The 16,477-nt window shown below is 35.4% G+C and overlaps 1 protein-coding gene across 1 annotated transcript in view; it reads left to right on the top strand.

The window, feature by feature from the left end:
* The window catches only part of LOC132724245 (tudor domain-containing protein 6-like), a 109,823-nt gene that overhangs the window by 9,968 nt on the left and 83,378 nt on the right, over positions 1–16,477 (top strand). The window contains exons 5-6 of the mRNA XM_060709078.1: positions 2,178–2,266; positions 5,371–5,429. Coding sequence (XP_060565061.1) covers positions 2,178–2,266; positions 5,371–5,429 — 148 coding nt within the window. The remainder of the gene's footprint in view (positions 1–2,177; positions 2,267–5,370; positions 5,430–16,477) is intronic.

The raw sequence follows: 16,477 nt of genomic DNA, 5'->3' as shown, positions 1-16,477 counted from the left end.
TTTGACCTACAGTCATCATATTTGGCATGGAGGTTAGTCATGATTAGTAGATGACCCCTATTGATTTTGAGGTCACTAGGTCAAAGGTCAAGGTCACAGGGGCCTTGACTTCAAAAAGCTTGCTCCGCCCAATAACTTAAGATTCCTTTGACCTACAGTCGTCATATTTGGCATGGAGGTTAGTCATGATTAGTAGATGACCCCTATTGATTTTTGAGGTCACTAGGGTCAAAAGGTCAAGGTCACAGGGGCCTTGACTTCAAAAAGCTTGTCCGCCCAATAACTTAAGATTCCTTTGACCTACAGTCGTCATATTTGGCATGGAGGTTAGTCATGATTAGTAAATGACCCCTATTGATTTTGAGGTCACCAGGTCAAAGGTCAAGGTCACAGGGGCCTTGACTTCAAAAAGCTTGTCCGCCCAATAACTTAAGATTCCTTTGACCTACAGTCGTCATATTTTGCATGGAGGTTAGTCATGATTAGTAGATGACCCCTATTGATTTGAGGTCACCAGGTCAAAGGTCAAGGTCACAGGGGCCTTGACTTCAAAAAGCTTGTCCGCCCAATAACTTAAGATTCCTTTGACCTACAGTCGTCATATTTGGCATGGAGGTTAGTCATGATTAGTAGATGACCCCTATTGATTTTGAGGTCACCAGGTCAAAGGTCAAGGTCACAGGGGCCTTGACTTCAAAAAGCTTGTCCGCCCAATAACTTGAGCTTCCTTTGATCTACAGTCGTCATATTTGGCATGGAGGTGAGTCATGATAAGTAGATGACCCCTATTGATTTTGAGGTCACCAGGTCAAAGGTCAAGGTCACAGGGACTTTGACTTCAAAAAGTTTGTCCGCCCAATAACTTAAGATTCCTTTGACCCACAGTCTTCATATTTGGAATGGAGGTTAGTCTTGATTAGTAGATAACCACTTTTGATTTTGAGGTCACTGGATCAAAGGTCAAGGTCATAGGGACTTTGACTTCAAAAGGTTTGTCCACCCATTAACTTAAGATTCCTTTGACCCACAGTCTTCATATTTGGCATGGATGTTGATCATGACTATAAGGTGACCCCTATTGATTTTGAGGTCACTGGGTCAAAGTTCAAGGTCACAGGGACCTTGACAAAAAAAAGCTTTTCTTCTCAATTGCTAAAGAATGTCCTGTCTGCAATGTATTGATTTTGACATTTTCACATTTGAAGCATGTAGAATACATAACTTAGCAATGCACTGGCTTAGTAACCTCAGATTTGGCAGGGAGGTTGTCCTTGCGCTCTAAATGGCCACTGTTGATTCTGACAAAGTGGTATGCGGGGGTATTCACGCCAAGATAGTGGCAGTTCTAGTTTGTTTTTATATACATAAAAATGACTTGTACGTCATGTCATATTTATAAAACCACTTTTCTTGTACAAAAATAAAATGTCTACCAGTCATTCATTCCCCCTTTCCTCGTTGGTTACATTAGTTCATTTAACATTCATCTGTTATCCTTAGACAAACAAGACTAAAGACGACTTAGAATACAACAATATTTGAGCCGTGTCACGACAAAACCATTATAATGGGTTTGCGACCAGCATGGATCCAGACCAGCCTGCCCATCCGCGCAGTCTGATCAGGATCCATACTGTTCGCTTACCAACTCTATTACAAGTAGAAAACTGATAGAGAACAGCATGGATCCTGATCAGACTGCGCGGATGCGCAGGCTGGTCTGGATCCATGCTGGTCGCAAACCCATTATGTTGGTTTTGTCGTGATGCAGCTCATATCATTTAAGACTTTCCGTGGGTAATGTTCTCTTCAAAAATTGTTTGAAGAATATCACTCTGCAAAGAATTAGTAGTGACCATAAAAAGTTTTGTTCATTGTAAGTATACTTTGTGTAGAGTCCATTATGTTATTATAATATAATAGGTATCTGTTCAACAAATTATTTTCTTTTAGTCCCCAACCTTTAGGGACACACTAAAATTTGTAAAATTTATATTTCTACCAATGTATTAATAATGCAATCCCGTTCATTTGAACCATCTACTCAGGTGAGTGATTAAGGGTTATCTTGTTCCTGTGAAGCTTACTGTTGTTTTTACTTAAAAAGCATTGACAATAGCTAAACAGTTTTTCTGTCTTATCTAATAAAATCTTTACCAATTTTTACTAATTTTCAGGTAAATTATGCAAGGAGTGCAACAAAAGAAATGAAACAAGTCACTGTGCTAAATGTGATTGCAACATGTGTGCAGTCTGCTTTCAAAGGGTATGTTTAATTTTCAACCGGTTGCAAGTTTTCAAATAGACATGTCAAAGAAATGGCCTGTTTTAAGTGGCCTGGTTGAATACTTGTGTCATAGATTTATCATTTTTGGTTGCAGCAGGGTAACTGTTATTTGGGATATATGCTGCAACCAAAAGTTGTGACAAAACAAGAAATACATAAAGACACATGTGTGGTTATTGTTTAGTGATTAAACAGTCACTGGTATTTCACATGTAGTGCATTCTTTATCTAATGTAAATGGTATACAGTTATTGATAATTATTGTATGGTATGTAGCTAAAAGAATTTGGAGGTCATCAGTATTTGAAATCTTAAACATATGTTTTGTATCAGTATTTTGATACCCTGACCCAGGGATTTACATATTTCAGGGGTCCAGTGGATCCAGACACAGTAATAATAGGGGTCCAACCATTAATTTAAGGGGTCTATCCACTAATTCAAGGTTTTCAAATTCTTATTTAAGCTGTCAATTTCCTTATTATACTCAATTATTTACTGATCATATCTTAAATGTAGGAAACACTAAGTGTATTGCAAGGTTTTATTATGATTTTAAGCAAAATCTAATAAGCAAGTTTTATATTTTCATGTATCCCCTTGGATGCACAAGGTTAAAAATTGTGCGTCAAAATGGACTTTTTGGGGGTATATTGATGCAGGATTCTGTATCTGGTAAATCTCTGCCCTGACCACTTAGGTTTGCCCTATAGAATTCCCTTGTCAGTGTGTCACACTGTCCTTACATAGTTTTGTATTGTATGTTAGCTTTGAATTGTATGTGAAAGTTAATATAAACTACATGAGTCATTAAATAGTCTAAGAATAATTGTCAGGATAGTTCTCAGATAGTTTCATGGCTAATTCAGTTATGTGTATTTAGAAAGTCTAAAAATGCTGTCTTTATCATGGTGCATAACTCTGTCAGTCTCCAATGAATTTGTGTCAAAATACCTAGGTGTATAAGTCCCTATACTGATAATTATTTGTATAAGTAAGTAAGGAGTGGGAAGTGAGTGACATTATGTTCATATTTTTGAGTATCAAGCTGAGATGAATTAGTGGTAAATGTCAAAAGATTGACTATTTTGAATTATTTTTAATGGCGATTGAACAATATTTGATAAGCACAAATGTTAAGGATGAAATATAAAAACAACATAAAATATTAAGAGATTGACACTCTCTTTTTTAGCTCGACTATTCGAAGAATATGAGAGCTATTGTAGTCGCCCCGGCGTCCGCGTCCGCGTCGGCGTCTGCGTTGGTTAAAGTTTTTTGTAAAGTCAAATATCTCAATTATTACTTGAGATATTCAATTGAAACTTACAATACTTATTTATAGTAACAAGGTACATCAGATTGACAAGTTGGATAACTCTGCCTACAATATTGACAGAATTATGCCCCTTTTTAACTTAAAAGTTTTGGTTAAAGTTTTTTGTAAAGTCAAATATCTCAATTATTGCTTGAGATATTCAATTGAAACTTACAATTCTTTTTTATAGTAACAAGGTACATCAGATTGACAAGTTGGATAACTCTGCCTACAATGTTGACAGAATTATGCCCCTTTGTTACTTAAAAGTTTTGGTTAAAGTTTTTTGTAAAGTGAAATATCTCAATTATTGCTTGAGATATTCAATTGAAATTTAAAATACTTTTTTATAGTAATAATGTACATCAGTTTGCAAAATTGCATAACTCTGCCTGCAATATTTGCAGAATTACTTGCCCCTTTGAAATTTTGGTTAAAGGTTAAAGGTCTTCCAAAGATATTTACTTGAAACTTTACACATAATTGTATGTACGCTCCCTTCGTCACTGACCAAGTTCCATAACTCTGTCTTGCATTAAGGCTGATTCATATCCCCTTTTCTACTTAGTCTCTTGGTTAATGTTTACATGCAAGTTTTACATATCCCAATAACTATTAAAGGTATTAATTTAAAACTTCACATATGCATTTAGGGTCATAATTGTAGGTCACTGACAAAGATCCATAATTCTATCTTGCATTTAGGCTGATTTTTCTCCCCTTTTTCAACTTAGAAATTCATGGTAAAATTTTGCTTGTAAGCTGTTATCTCAATAACTACTGAAGGGTTTGTGCCTTTTTTGGGACAATTTTATGCATTCATAATAATAAAGCAGTGATTTACTTGAGAAAACATCTTAATAACAAGCCTTTGTATCTTTTCTGTCAAATTTATGTATTCATAGGTAATTAGTATTATTATACTCAATAAAACACCCTTGTGACATTACCTTCCAAATAGTCAAGCCAATACTGTATAATTAGACTCTCTCTAAGGCCTATAACATGAATTTATAACAAAAAATTAGCCCTTTTGTGAACTTAAAAAATTTAACATTATCAAGGCTCTTTTACTATCAAGCACTTAGAATAGTCGAGCGTGCTGTCCTACAGACAGCTCTTGTTATAAACTGAACGTTACCAATAATGTCACTGTAATGGAAATAAATATCAATAGATATAAATACATGTGAAGTAGAAAAAAGTAACAATATATACATATCACGGTTCAGAACTGTTCACTATTTAGGGGAGAAGATGTGTAAGCGGCCAGATAGCTCAGTCGAAGAGCTGCAGTACGGTATTCCGAGGGTCCCTATTTCTAGTCCCGGTCAGGCTGCACATTTCTCTCACCTGTGACATTTGGCGCTCAAGGTGGGGCTGTGACAGTTCAGTTCACATTGCTCTGTAACTCTGTGAAATTCGAGGATGAATTTCAATAAAGCAGGGGAGTATGTCACGGTTCAGAACTGTTCACGATTTAGGGGAGAAGATGTGTAAGGGGCCGGATAGCTCAGTCGGTAGAGGCGCAGTACTGTACAGGGCTTGAGCTAGGGGGCGACTTGGGTGAAGAAGTCGCCTTCTGATGAGCGACTTTGCCTAAAACAAACTTCAAAGCGATTTTGAAGTCGCCGAATTTTTAATGATCTGTCATACCTGTGTACGATGCTAGGTCCGAGGGTCCCTGGTTCAAGTCCCGGTCAGGCTGCACATTTTTCTCACCCTTTTTTGTAAGAGTTTTATTTTTCAACATATTTATTTTCAGGTGCACAGTCTGTCACGGAGTTTACAGCTACACACTCCAATACCTTTAACTGAAGAAGGGTATGTACTTGATTTGATCTTGTGTATTTTTTTTGGGAGGGGGGGGGGGGTTAACACCTTGAAGAGAGACATTCATGCATAGTAATTGATTTGTGTGTCTGTGCATCTCTGTTTGAGCAGCTAGATAAGAATAATGTTTATTTACCATATTTATCTTTTTTATCACTACCATCCAGGGGTTTTTTTTACTAACAAATTGACACCGATAGTCGGCGTCTTCCCCTCGGTAAATAGCCAAGTTTTTTCCCAAAAAAAATTCTATTTTCCTTTAAACTGGATCAGATTTAATAATTACATGGTTTAAAATATTATTTTTCTTCATTTTATGCAGGATAAACCACCAATTGTTGTCCAAAATAACCAAAAACATTGCAGGAAACTGCAAGTACTGTCTCAACAGGTCTCAACATAGAGGCAGCCATTTTTTTTCTTGGCTATATCCCGTACTGAACGGTACTATTTCTGGAAATCAGTTGCTATCAAAATATTGTCATTTTCTTGGTTATTTTTAGTAAAGTAATATATTTTGTACTTCTTATTATGAAAATGACTTATATGGAGCCAAAGTGTGTCACATATACACTATTATACCTATACTGTATTAACTTTCATATAAAAATAGAAGTATAAAAACCATTCACCACCATACATATTAAGAAAATATGTTATACTGCAAAGAATATTTTGCATGATGATAAAGTTTTTAAGGGGAAAAAGATATAGTTGTAACTCTCTACTATGTAGTTAAGTATATAGTATAAATAACATCATAATAAAGTTTCCCCAAATTGACTTTTTTCGTATATTTTTTCCCCTCCCTACCAGCGTCCAGCGTCTTCCCCTTTTCCTAAAAAAAACCCCTGCCATCCTTGTTGTCAATATGCCATAACATACTTGTTGAGGGCTTATTCCAAATTTACCACTGAGGGCATATTCCAAATTTACCACTGCGGGCATATTCCAAATTGACCACTGAGGGCATATTCTAAATTTACCACTGCAGGCATATTCCAAATTTACCACTGAGGGCATATTCCAAATTTACCACTGAGGGCATATTCCAAATTTACCTTTGCGGGCATATTCCAAATTTACCACTGAGGGCATATTCCAAATTTTACCACTGAGGGCATATTCCAAATTTACCACTGAGGGCATATTCCAAATTTACCTCTGCGGGCATATTCCAAATTTACCACTGCGGGCATATTCCAAATTTACCAGTGGTAAGTTGCTGTCATTATCACTGGCAAACCAATTGGAACTTTGTCATAAGCCAATGATTTCAGCAAAGAATAGCAGATATTGAAGTATACATATATTTGATGACCCTTACTTCATTTCAGTAAACTGTTTTGTTTATTTTCTGGCAAATGCATAGTGGTAACAGTGTCCTGCCAAGGTTAAAATAAAATCAAACAAATGTCTCCTTAAATAAAAAAAAAAATATTGGGGACATTTTGAATATCAATAAGACATCAAAATTTTAAAGAAAAGATTACCTGATTTTATTTTGATGTTAATCTTTTTATGATGTTATGAACAGTTTTTACATATGTACATCACCACTGCTTGTGGAAAACTGACCAAAACATAGAGTTTATCTAAATTCAACAGTTCAACAAACTGTAACTTGTGAATAACTGGAAGGTTTATCATTATTATTAGATTATATGAATAACTTTCTCATGTTCTCATTCCTCCACGGGGCGTCCGTGGCCGAGTGGTTAAGGTCGTTTACTTCAAACCACTTGCCCCTCACCGCTGTGGGTTCGAATCCCTACAGGGACTTTGGATTCTTTCATGTGAGGAAGCTATCCAGCTAGCTTACGGAACGTCGGTGGTTCTACTCAGGTGCCCGTTCGTGCCTGAAATAATGCACGGAAGGGCACCTGAGGTCTTCCTCCACCAGTAAAGCTGGAATGTAGCGATATGACCTATACTGTGTCGATGTGACGTAAAACCCAAAACAAAACACTCCTCCACACTTCCAATGCCCTTAAAAGTCAAAGTCTTTGATTGCACCAACTTCAAGTTTCAACCGCCTCCGTGGTCGAGGGGTTAGAGTCGATGACTTCTAATCCAGTTACCTCTCTGGCGTGGGTTCGATCCCCAAGAGATGCTTTGGTAGTTTAGCTCGGAGGAAGGTAGTCTAGTACTGGTGTAACTCCAGGAACCATGGTTAAGAAACTACCCGCCTATATGACTGAAATACTGTTGGGAAAAGGCGTAAAACGAAACAAACAAACAAACAAACCTTCAAGTTTCACAGTCATGACATCATTAACAGTCTCTGGAAGAAGTCTATTTCTAGATGGAGTTTTAGTTTGGTTTTGTGCACTAAACCCCCTTTCACAATCAGATGTATGAATGGGAGCAGTCAATGCCAAAGAAGCTAATTTCAGAAGGTTTTTAGATAGTCCTCCTTGTGGTGTTTATTGATAAGATTCTGTAAAACAGCCATCTTGTCCCTAGGGTAACCTTCCTGGACTACTGTCTCTTTCACCTTAGACCATTCAACTCTTGTTTGACTTGGATTAATGATAGGTGTTTGGGTAACCTGGGGCTGTTCTTCTGTTAGAACTGATGTTTTCTCTTCTCCATACTGTTTAATTAATATGTCAATTTTGTCATTTCCCCAATCCATTCTGTCTTTACTAGATAAGAATGTGATGGGTCTCATTCCTAGAATTGCAAATGCATAAGTACTGTAACCCAACGAATATTCGCGACCAATTAATATTGGCGGATGGCCACGAAGCGCGAATATTTGTTTGCGCGAATAAGTCCGCTAGATTTCGCGAATAAATTGGAGAGAAATTTTTATCATGCAAAGCTACTTGACCGGATATAATTATTCGAATTATACGGGCACCTGTTAGGAAGTAATGAATTGTTATGAATATTGCCATAAAGCAATGAAAACACTAAGTAACTACTACTATTTTATAAATATCAAAAGAACTCTATGTCCAGACTTCCCGAAATACGTCGGTCCGACGGACATGTCCGATAAATTTTGATTAGGTCCGACAATTTTTTATTCCGGATCGGTCCGACTGTCCGGCTTTTATCCAAGTCGCATGTATACAAAATGGCGTCGCTAAAGGTGCCAAACGTGGGAAAAAACGAAAATCTACGTCAGCGGAGCGCGCAGTACAGCAGTAAAAGGATGAAAAGAATAGATCTGAGACAAAATTTAATGAAAAATGGAAGCAGGACCGTGAATCGTTGGTGTATGACAGGGAGGAGATGAAAATGAGTTGTACGGACTATGCCGATTTTTACGGCGAAAAAATTAAAACCTAAAAGTGTCTTAGGAATACAAACACAGGTTGTCCTTTGGTTTTGATTAATTTTATTCGGTCTGACAGATTTTGTTTCCGTCCGACAGATTTTTCATGGTTTGTCAGACCGAATGTCTGACACTTTTTTTTAACTTTCGGGAAGTCTGTATGTCAATATAGCAATCAAAATAAACATCCACGTTTAGAAATGAAGACGAACAATGCGTACATGTACATATATAGAGAAAATGTTTTGCTGAATTGTGATCACAATTCACTTACCAATACAATATAAGGCTAGCGTATTGTTAATCCCATTTAAGACACCAATAATTACCTCAATTATTGAAGATAAATAGTCGGCTAATGGATTTTACGGCCCCATCAGACTTTCCAATCCGCGAATTTTTTTTTCGGAAATCAAGAAAACGCGGAAATTAATATTCGCGAATATGTCCGACCTTGGCAAAACGCGAAAATTTGTATTCGCGAATATAAATTGGGTTACAGTAACATTTGTATCATCATCTGGGAACCTGTCATTCAGCTTCTCAAGAATTGATTGATTGATTTATTTGTGTATATATATATGTCATATTACAAAAAAACAAATTAAGACAATTTATCACAGTTATATCTATCACATTGTTTTTAACACAGTAATTAATTGAAAAATAATAACTTTACATTCATAATTAAATCAAAGATCTTGTTGACTTCAAGACAATATATACAACACAGGATAACCCATGAAAGTTCAATATAAAATAGAGAACTTATTTCCAATGGGGTCCTTTGATGGTAAAGATTATATTTTCTTGAGAACTGGCATTCAGGTCCATACTTAGAGATGATATACTGGACTGATGTTAAATTTCTAAGATCAAATAATATTAATTTCTATTGCACATTATGTTAATTACATATATCACATATTTGCAGGAATAATACTATGAATATGACTAGTTAACACACCAATGAAAGATATCTATTTATATACGAGGGTTGTCCCAAAAGTCCGTGACAAATTTTATAGCCGGTTCATTTTTAACGCCAATAGAAAATAATTCACACATATAACCGTTAAGTTTATTATTTAACATAACAACAAATCATTTACAAAAAAATTACCCTAGTTACTTAGAAATTTTCAGTATTAACGACATTGGTTTGAGTTGCCGGCGCACGTCAAATAATTTACATTTTGTTATGAATAGGCTGAAATTAATTACGTATATTTCAAATATCTGATGATGTGTCTGCACAATGTCACGTTGACTTCCTCTGCTGCTATGTTTAAATCATCTCTGAAAATTTTAGTTAAATAACTTAAAAAACGAAAAAGATACGAATAAATGAAAATATCTCATATAAAATAGGAAAGTTAAAATGGCGACGTTCGAAGAATTTGCGGCGCAGTGAACATGTCACTCAGGTTTCATGACTATTTCGAGATGACACATGTAACGATTTTCAACAAATATACCAAATATAACAGTTTAGCAACATATTCTGAGCATTTGTGTACAAAAGGCATGAACGGAACCAGAGTTTTGCGCTACAAAAAGCGAAAATAAGGAAAACACGGATAGGAAGACCGATCTTCGTCGCCTATTTCCTACAGCTAAAAACAGGAGTAACGAGACCGGAAGTTTGCGTATAGCAAAAATTAATGTATGCCATCCAAACATTCAACAGACATTAACAACCACATGATTTAAGTCAGAAATTGACGATTTATGGGTACCATTATTGCGTTGAAAGCCATTGAGAGTATTTGAGAAAGGCGCCTTATATAGATTTAACGCCGTCTTTGACGTTGGACGTGCGCCGCGATTCAGTTAGTTGCCATGGTGTTTGTGGCATATTTTTGTTGTTTGTTGATATTTATCTATGAAAATTTGTGAAAATGTTTAAATTATATGGGTTTATTACATATTAAAATATCAAATTCGTACCTGTTTTATTTAGCTTTTAATCAATCTTGTCACAGAATATTGGGACAACCCTCGTATATCACAAAACCAATCACAAGATACATATAAAACATACTATATTGATTAAAACAATTATCTCTAAAACTAATAAAAAATAAAATCAGCTTGTTCAAATTGTTTCATATTTTTGCTTAGTTCAGCTTTTACTTTCTTTTTAAAGTTAAAAAAGTTACTTTCCTTTTTAATATCAAGTGGGAGCATGTTCCAATCCCTAATACCCTGGTAAAAAAATGTACTTTTTGTAAAACTATTAACATGGGGTATATGAAAGTTCCCGACACTGTTTCTACTATTATAACAATGAACATCAGACTTTAAAGAAAAGTTATCATACATATAAGATGGACACTTTTTATTAAATATTTTGTGTACATGATTAAGTCTTAACTGCATGACTCTATTTTCTATATTAAGCCACCCAATACTGCTAAAATCAATAACTTTCAATGATTTTCTAGAGGAATAACCATGAATATAACGAACAACTTTGTTTTGTGCTACTTGAAGTTTATGTTTAAGTTGTTTAGTAAGGCCACTATACCAAGATGAGCTGGCATAATCGAAGTGACACTGTATTAAAGAGTTACATAATAGTTTTCTTAGCTCCATATTCAAACTGTTGCCTTGTCTGTACAAAAATTTTAATCGAGAGTTTACTTTTTGTACTATATTATCAACAATAGAAGTGGCTGAGAGATCATTATCCAAGATAGAACCGAGATACTTTACTTATGGCTGAGATTGTATGGTGTGATTATTACAGTGTATTTTAAACTGCTCTAGTTTTGACAATTTCCTCTTAGAACTAAAAACAATACATTCTGTTTTACCAAGATGTAATGATAGCTTATTATCAACAAGCCATTTACTACAATTTTCTAGTTCCTTATCCAAAACATTACAAATAACATCTGGATCTTTATGTGAATATAAAATTGCACTATCAATTTTATCTATGAATTTTGTTTTAAAGGAATCTATGTTCTGCATGCCATGCACCACATGATTTCCTTTAAAGATTTGATTTCCTTTGAAGATAAGCTTCCCACCACTCACACTTAAATGTCCATTCTGCAGCTGCTGTAGATATGACCCATGTTCTGCATTTGCTTCACCAGACTTTAACTTCATTAATTCTAGCTTTTGGAAAACCAAACACATTTGTGATACAATGGGTAAAACATCCATCAAAAGATAGGTACTGGCAAAAAAGTCTTGGGTAGAAAGCTTTTTTCCATAACCCTTTGTCTTGGCATCTTTGTCCTCTGTGAAGTAAGTGATGAGAGAATCCAATACAGTATATACCGTTTTAACTGCAATATAATTACTTAACCATCTCACCTCATGAACTTCCTTAACTTTCAATGATGGCTCCTCAAGAAGTTTCTGAACTTCAGTCAACTGATGACACCTCTTAGCAGATGCTTTGAAAAAGTAGAAGAGCCCTGTCAATATTGTCTGATATTCAACTAAATAAGGAACTTCATTTGCAGCTTGGGATGTGACTAAGGCTACTTTGTGAGCTAGGCAGTGAAAGTTTAGCATCATAGGATTATCTCTTAACATAAATCCTGTCACCACCTTTCCTACACCAGTCATCACTTTGGCCCCATCAGTTCCTAAGCCCATTATCTTTGAAGAAGCAATCCCTTTCATGCTGGTCAATGACTTCAGTTCTTTGTATATAGCCTCCCCAGTAGCAGAATCAACCTTCAAATTGGTAACAAACATAGTACATGGTTTAAAAGTATTTATATCAAGTACTCGAGCATATACAACTAGCTTTTTCTGAACACTGATATCTGGACTCTCATCACAAAGGAGGCTAATGTAAGGTGAAGTTTCAATGCATCAACCTTTTCCTTGGCAACATAAGCTAGTTACTTCAACATATCAACAGCTGCTTTATCAGATGAGTAGTTAACATTTTTAGCAGTATTTAGGTCATCAACATGAGGGCAATTCAATTCTGAAAGAAGAGTCAGCAGGCTTTCATGTTTAGTTAAAGCTATATTTTCCTGAACTATCCAGAAAGTAGACTTTAATGCAACTATGGCAGCAGATTCCTTCACAGTCAAAACTCTATCAACAACATTTTTATGCCCCCACAATGTGGGAGCATATAGCGTTGCACTTGTCCGTCCGTCCGTCCGTCAGTCCGTCCGTCCGTCAGTCAGTCCGTCCGTACGTCCCGAAATCTTGTGAACGCAACTCCTCTTAAACCGGATGGCAGATTTTGCTTAAACTTACAGGGATGAACAACCTTAATGTGTAGATGGTAGTAAAGGAAGGAATTTTTGCTGCGACCAAATTTAACAGAATTATGGCCCTTTGTTGATTTTTTCACTAGATACTATGTAGAAATTTTGTGAACGCAACTCCTCTTAAACCGGATGGCAGATTTTGCTTAAACTTACAGGGATGAACAACCTTAATGTGTAGATGGTAGTAAAGGAAGGAATTTTTGCTGCGACCAAATTTTACAGAATTATGGCCCTTTGTTGATTTTTTCACTAGATACTATGTAGAAATTTTGTGAACGCAACTCCTCTTAAACCGGATGGCAGATTTTGCTTAATCTTACAGGGATGAACAACCTTAATGTGTAGATGGCAGTAAAGGAAGGAATTTTCGCTGCGACCAAATTTTACAGAATTATGGCCCTTTGTTGATTTTTTCACTATATACTATGTAGAAATTTTGTGAACGCAACTCCTCTTAAACCGACCGGATGGCAGATTTGCTTAAACTTACAGGGATGAACAACCTTAAGGTGTAGATGGTAGTAAAGGAAGGAATTTTTGCTGCGACCAAATTTTACAGAATTATGGCCCTTTGTTGATTTTTTCACTTTATACTATGTAGAAATTTTGTGAACGCAACTCCTCTTAAACCGGATGGCAGATTTTGATTCAACTTCCAGGGATTAACAACCTTAATGTGTAGATCGTAGTAAAGGAAGGATATTTTGCTGCGACCAAATTTAACAGAATTATGGCCGTTTGTTGATTTTTAGTTTTCAACTTGTGGCACATGTAGTCCAAAAAATATTTGACCTAGAGTCATAAGATTGACAGAACAGTGGCATGTGGGGGCATCAGTGTCCTATGGACACATTTCTAGTTTAGTAGGTCACTCTGCATGGATTCTGCCATGACAGCAGCCCTGTGATCAGCTGATTCAGCATGCTGAATCAGTGTTGTTGTTTTGAAATTAGTATTTTTGGACATGAAAGCATTAGTCTTATTATGTTCATTGCACAATTTACAGGTCATATAATTATCCGTTGAGTAACTAAGCCACGTGTTATCATTTAACCATTTTTGTGTCGCCTTGAAAAGGTGACATATAGGGGTTACTTTTGTCGGCGGCGTCTGTGTCGTTGTCATTGTCGGCGTCGTTGTCGGCGTCCCCTAAAGCTTGTCCGGAGCATAACTCAGTCACTATAAGTCTGATTGACTTCAAACTTGGTATGCATGCTTCTTTCAATAACCCGAAGTGCAGTGCACAAGGACCGGTACTCTGCAGTTCTTATTTTTTGAGTTATTGCCCTTTGTTAATTTTCATACTTTAATTTTGTCCGGGCCATTTCTCTTCAACTAAAAAAGCTATGGACTTGAAACTTCATAGGATGATAGATCTCATTATTAAGAAGTGCAGTGCACAAGAACCAGTACTCTGCACTTCCTAATTTTTGAGTTATTGCCCTTTGTTAATTTTCATACTTTATTTTTGTCCGGGCCATTTCTCCTAATGTATAAAAGCCATGGACTTGAAACTTCATAGGATGATTGGTCTCATTAAGAAGAAGTGCAGTGCACAAGAACTGGTACTCTGCATTTCTTATTTTTTGAGTTATTTCCCTTTGTTTATTTTCATACTTTAATTTTGTCCGGGCCATTTCTCCTGAAGTATAAAAGCTATGGACTTGAAACTTCATAGGATGATAGATCTCATTATTAAGAAGTGCAGTGCACAAGAATCGGTACTCTGCATTTCTTAATTTCTGAGTAATGGCCCTTTGTTAATTTTCATACTTAATTTTTGTCCAGGCCATTTCTCCGAAAGTATAAAAGTTATGGACTTGAAACTTCATAGGATGATAGATCTCATTAAAAAGAAGTGCAGTGCATAAGAACTGATACTCTGCATTTCTTATTTTTGATTTATTGCCCTTTGTTGATTTTCTTACTTTATTTTTGTCCTGGTCATTTCTCCTCAAGTATGAAAGCTATGGACTTGAAACATCATAGAATGATAGATCTTATTGATAAGAAGTGCAGTGTACAGAAACTGCTGCTCTGCACTTATTATTTTTTTTAGTTATTGCCCTTTGTTATTTTTCATATTTCATTTTTGTCCTGGCCATTTCCCCTAAACTACATTGTTCACAAGGCGACACATCCGACTCGCGGAGTTCTAGTTTTTAGCTCGACTATTCGAAGAATATGAGAGCTATTGTAGTCGCCCCGGCGTCGGCGTCCGCGTCCGCGTCGGCGTCTGCGTTGGTTAAAGTTTTTTGTAAAGTCAAATATCTCAATTATTACTTGAGATATTCAATTGAAACTTACAATACTTATTAATAGTAACAAGGTACATCAGATTGACAAGTTGGATAACTCTGTCTACAATATTGACAGAATTATGCCCCTTTTTAACTTAGAAATTTTGGTTAAAGTTTTTTGTAAAGTCAAATATCTCAATTATTACTTGAGATATTCAATTGAAACTTACAATACTTATTTATAGTTACAAGATACATCACATTGACAAGTTGGATAACTCTGCCTACAATATTGACAGAATTATGCCCCTTTTTAACTTAGAAATTTTGGTTAAAGTTTTTTGTAAAGTCAAATATCTCAATTATTGCTTGAGATATTCAATTGAAACTTACAATACTTATTTATAGTAACAAGGTACATCACATTGACAAGTTTGATAACTCTGCCTACAATATTGACAGAGTTATGCCCCTTTTTAACTTAGATATTTTGGTTAAAGTTTTTTGTAAAGTCAAATATCTCAATTATTACTTGAGATATTAAATTGAAACTTACAATACTTATTAATAGTAACAAGGTACATCAGATTGACAAGTTGGATAACTCTGCCTACAATATTGACAGAGTTATGCCCCTTTTTAACTTAGATATTTTGGTTAAAGTTTTTTGTAAAGTCAAATATCTCAATTATTACTTGAGATATTAAATTGAAACTTACAATACTTATTAATAGTAACAAGGTACATCAGATTGACAAGTTGGATAACTCTGCCTACAATAATGACAGAATTATGCCCCTTGAGAACTTAGAAATTTTGGTTAAAGTTTTTTTGTAAAGTCAAATATCTCAATTATTGCTTGAGATATTCACTTGAAATTTAAAATACTTTTTTTATAGGAACAATTTTACATATCTCAATAACTATTAAAGATATTTATTTAAAACTTCACATTTAGGGTCATAATTGTAGGTCACTGACAAAAATCCATAATTCTATCTTGCATTTAGGATGATTTTTCTCCCCTTTTTCAACTTAGAAATTCATGGTAAAGTTTTGCTTGTAAGCTGTTATCTCAATAACTACTGAAGGGTTTGTGCCTTTTTTGGGACAATTTTATGCATTCATAATAATAAAGCAGTGATTTGCTTGATAAAACATCTTAATAACAAGCCTTTGTACCTTTTCTGTCAAATTGATGTATTCATAGGTAATTAGTATTATTATACTCAATAAAACACCCTTGTAACATTACCTTCC

The sequence above is a fragment of the Ruditapes philippinarum genome, unplaced genomic scaffold (assembly GCF_026571515.1).
Source record: "Ruditapes philippinarum isolate M1 unplaced genomic scaffold, ASM2657151v2 ctg2035_1_1_1_1, whole genome shotgun sequence".
Taxonomy (NCBI): domain Eukaryota; kingdom Metazoa; phylum Mollusca; class Bivalvia; order Venerida; family Veneridae; genus Ruditapes; species Ruditapes philippinarum.
This window is presented reverse-complemented; position numbering and strand designations above follow the sequence as displayed.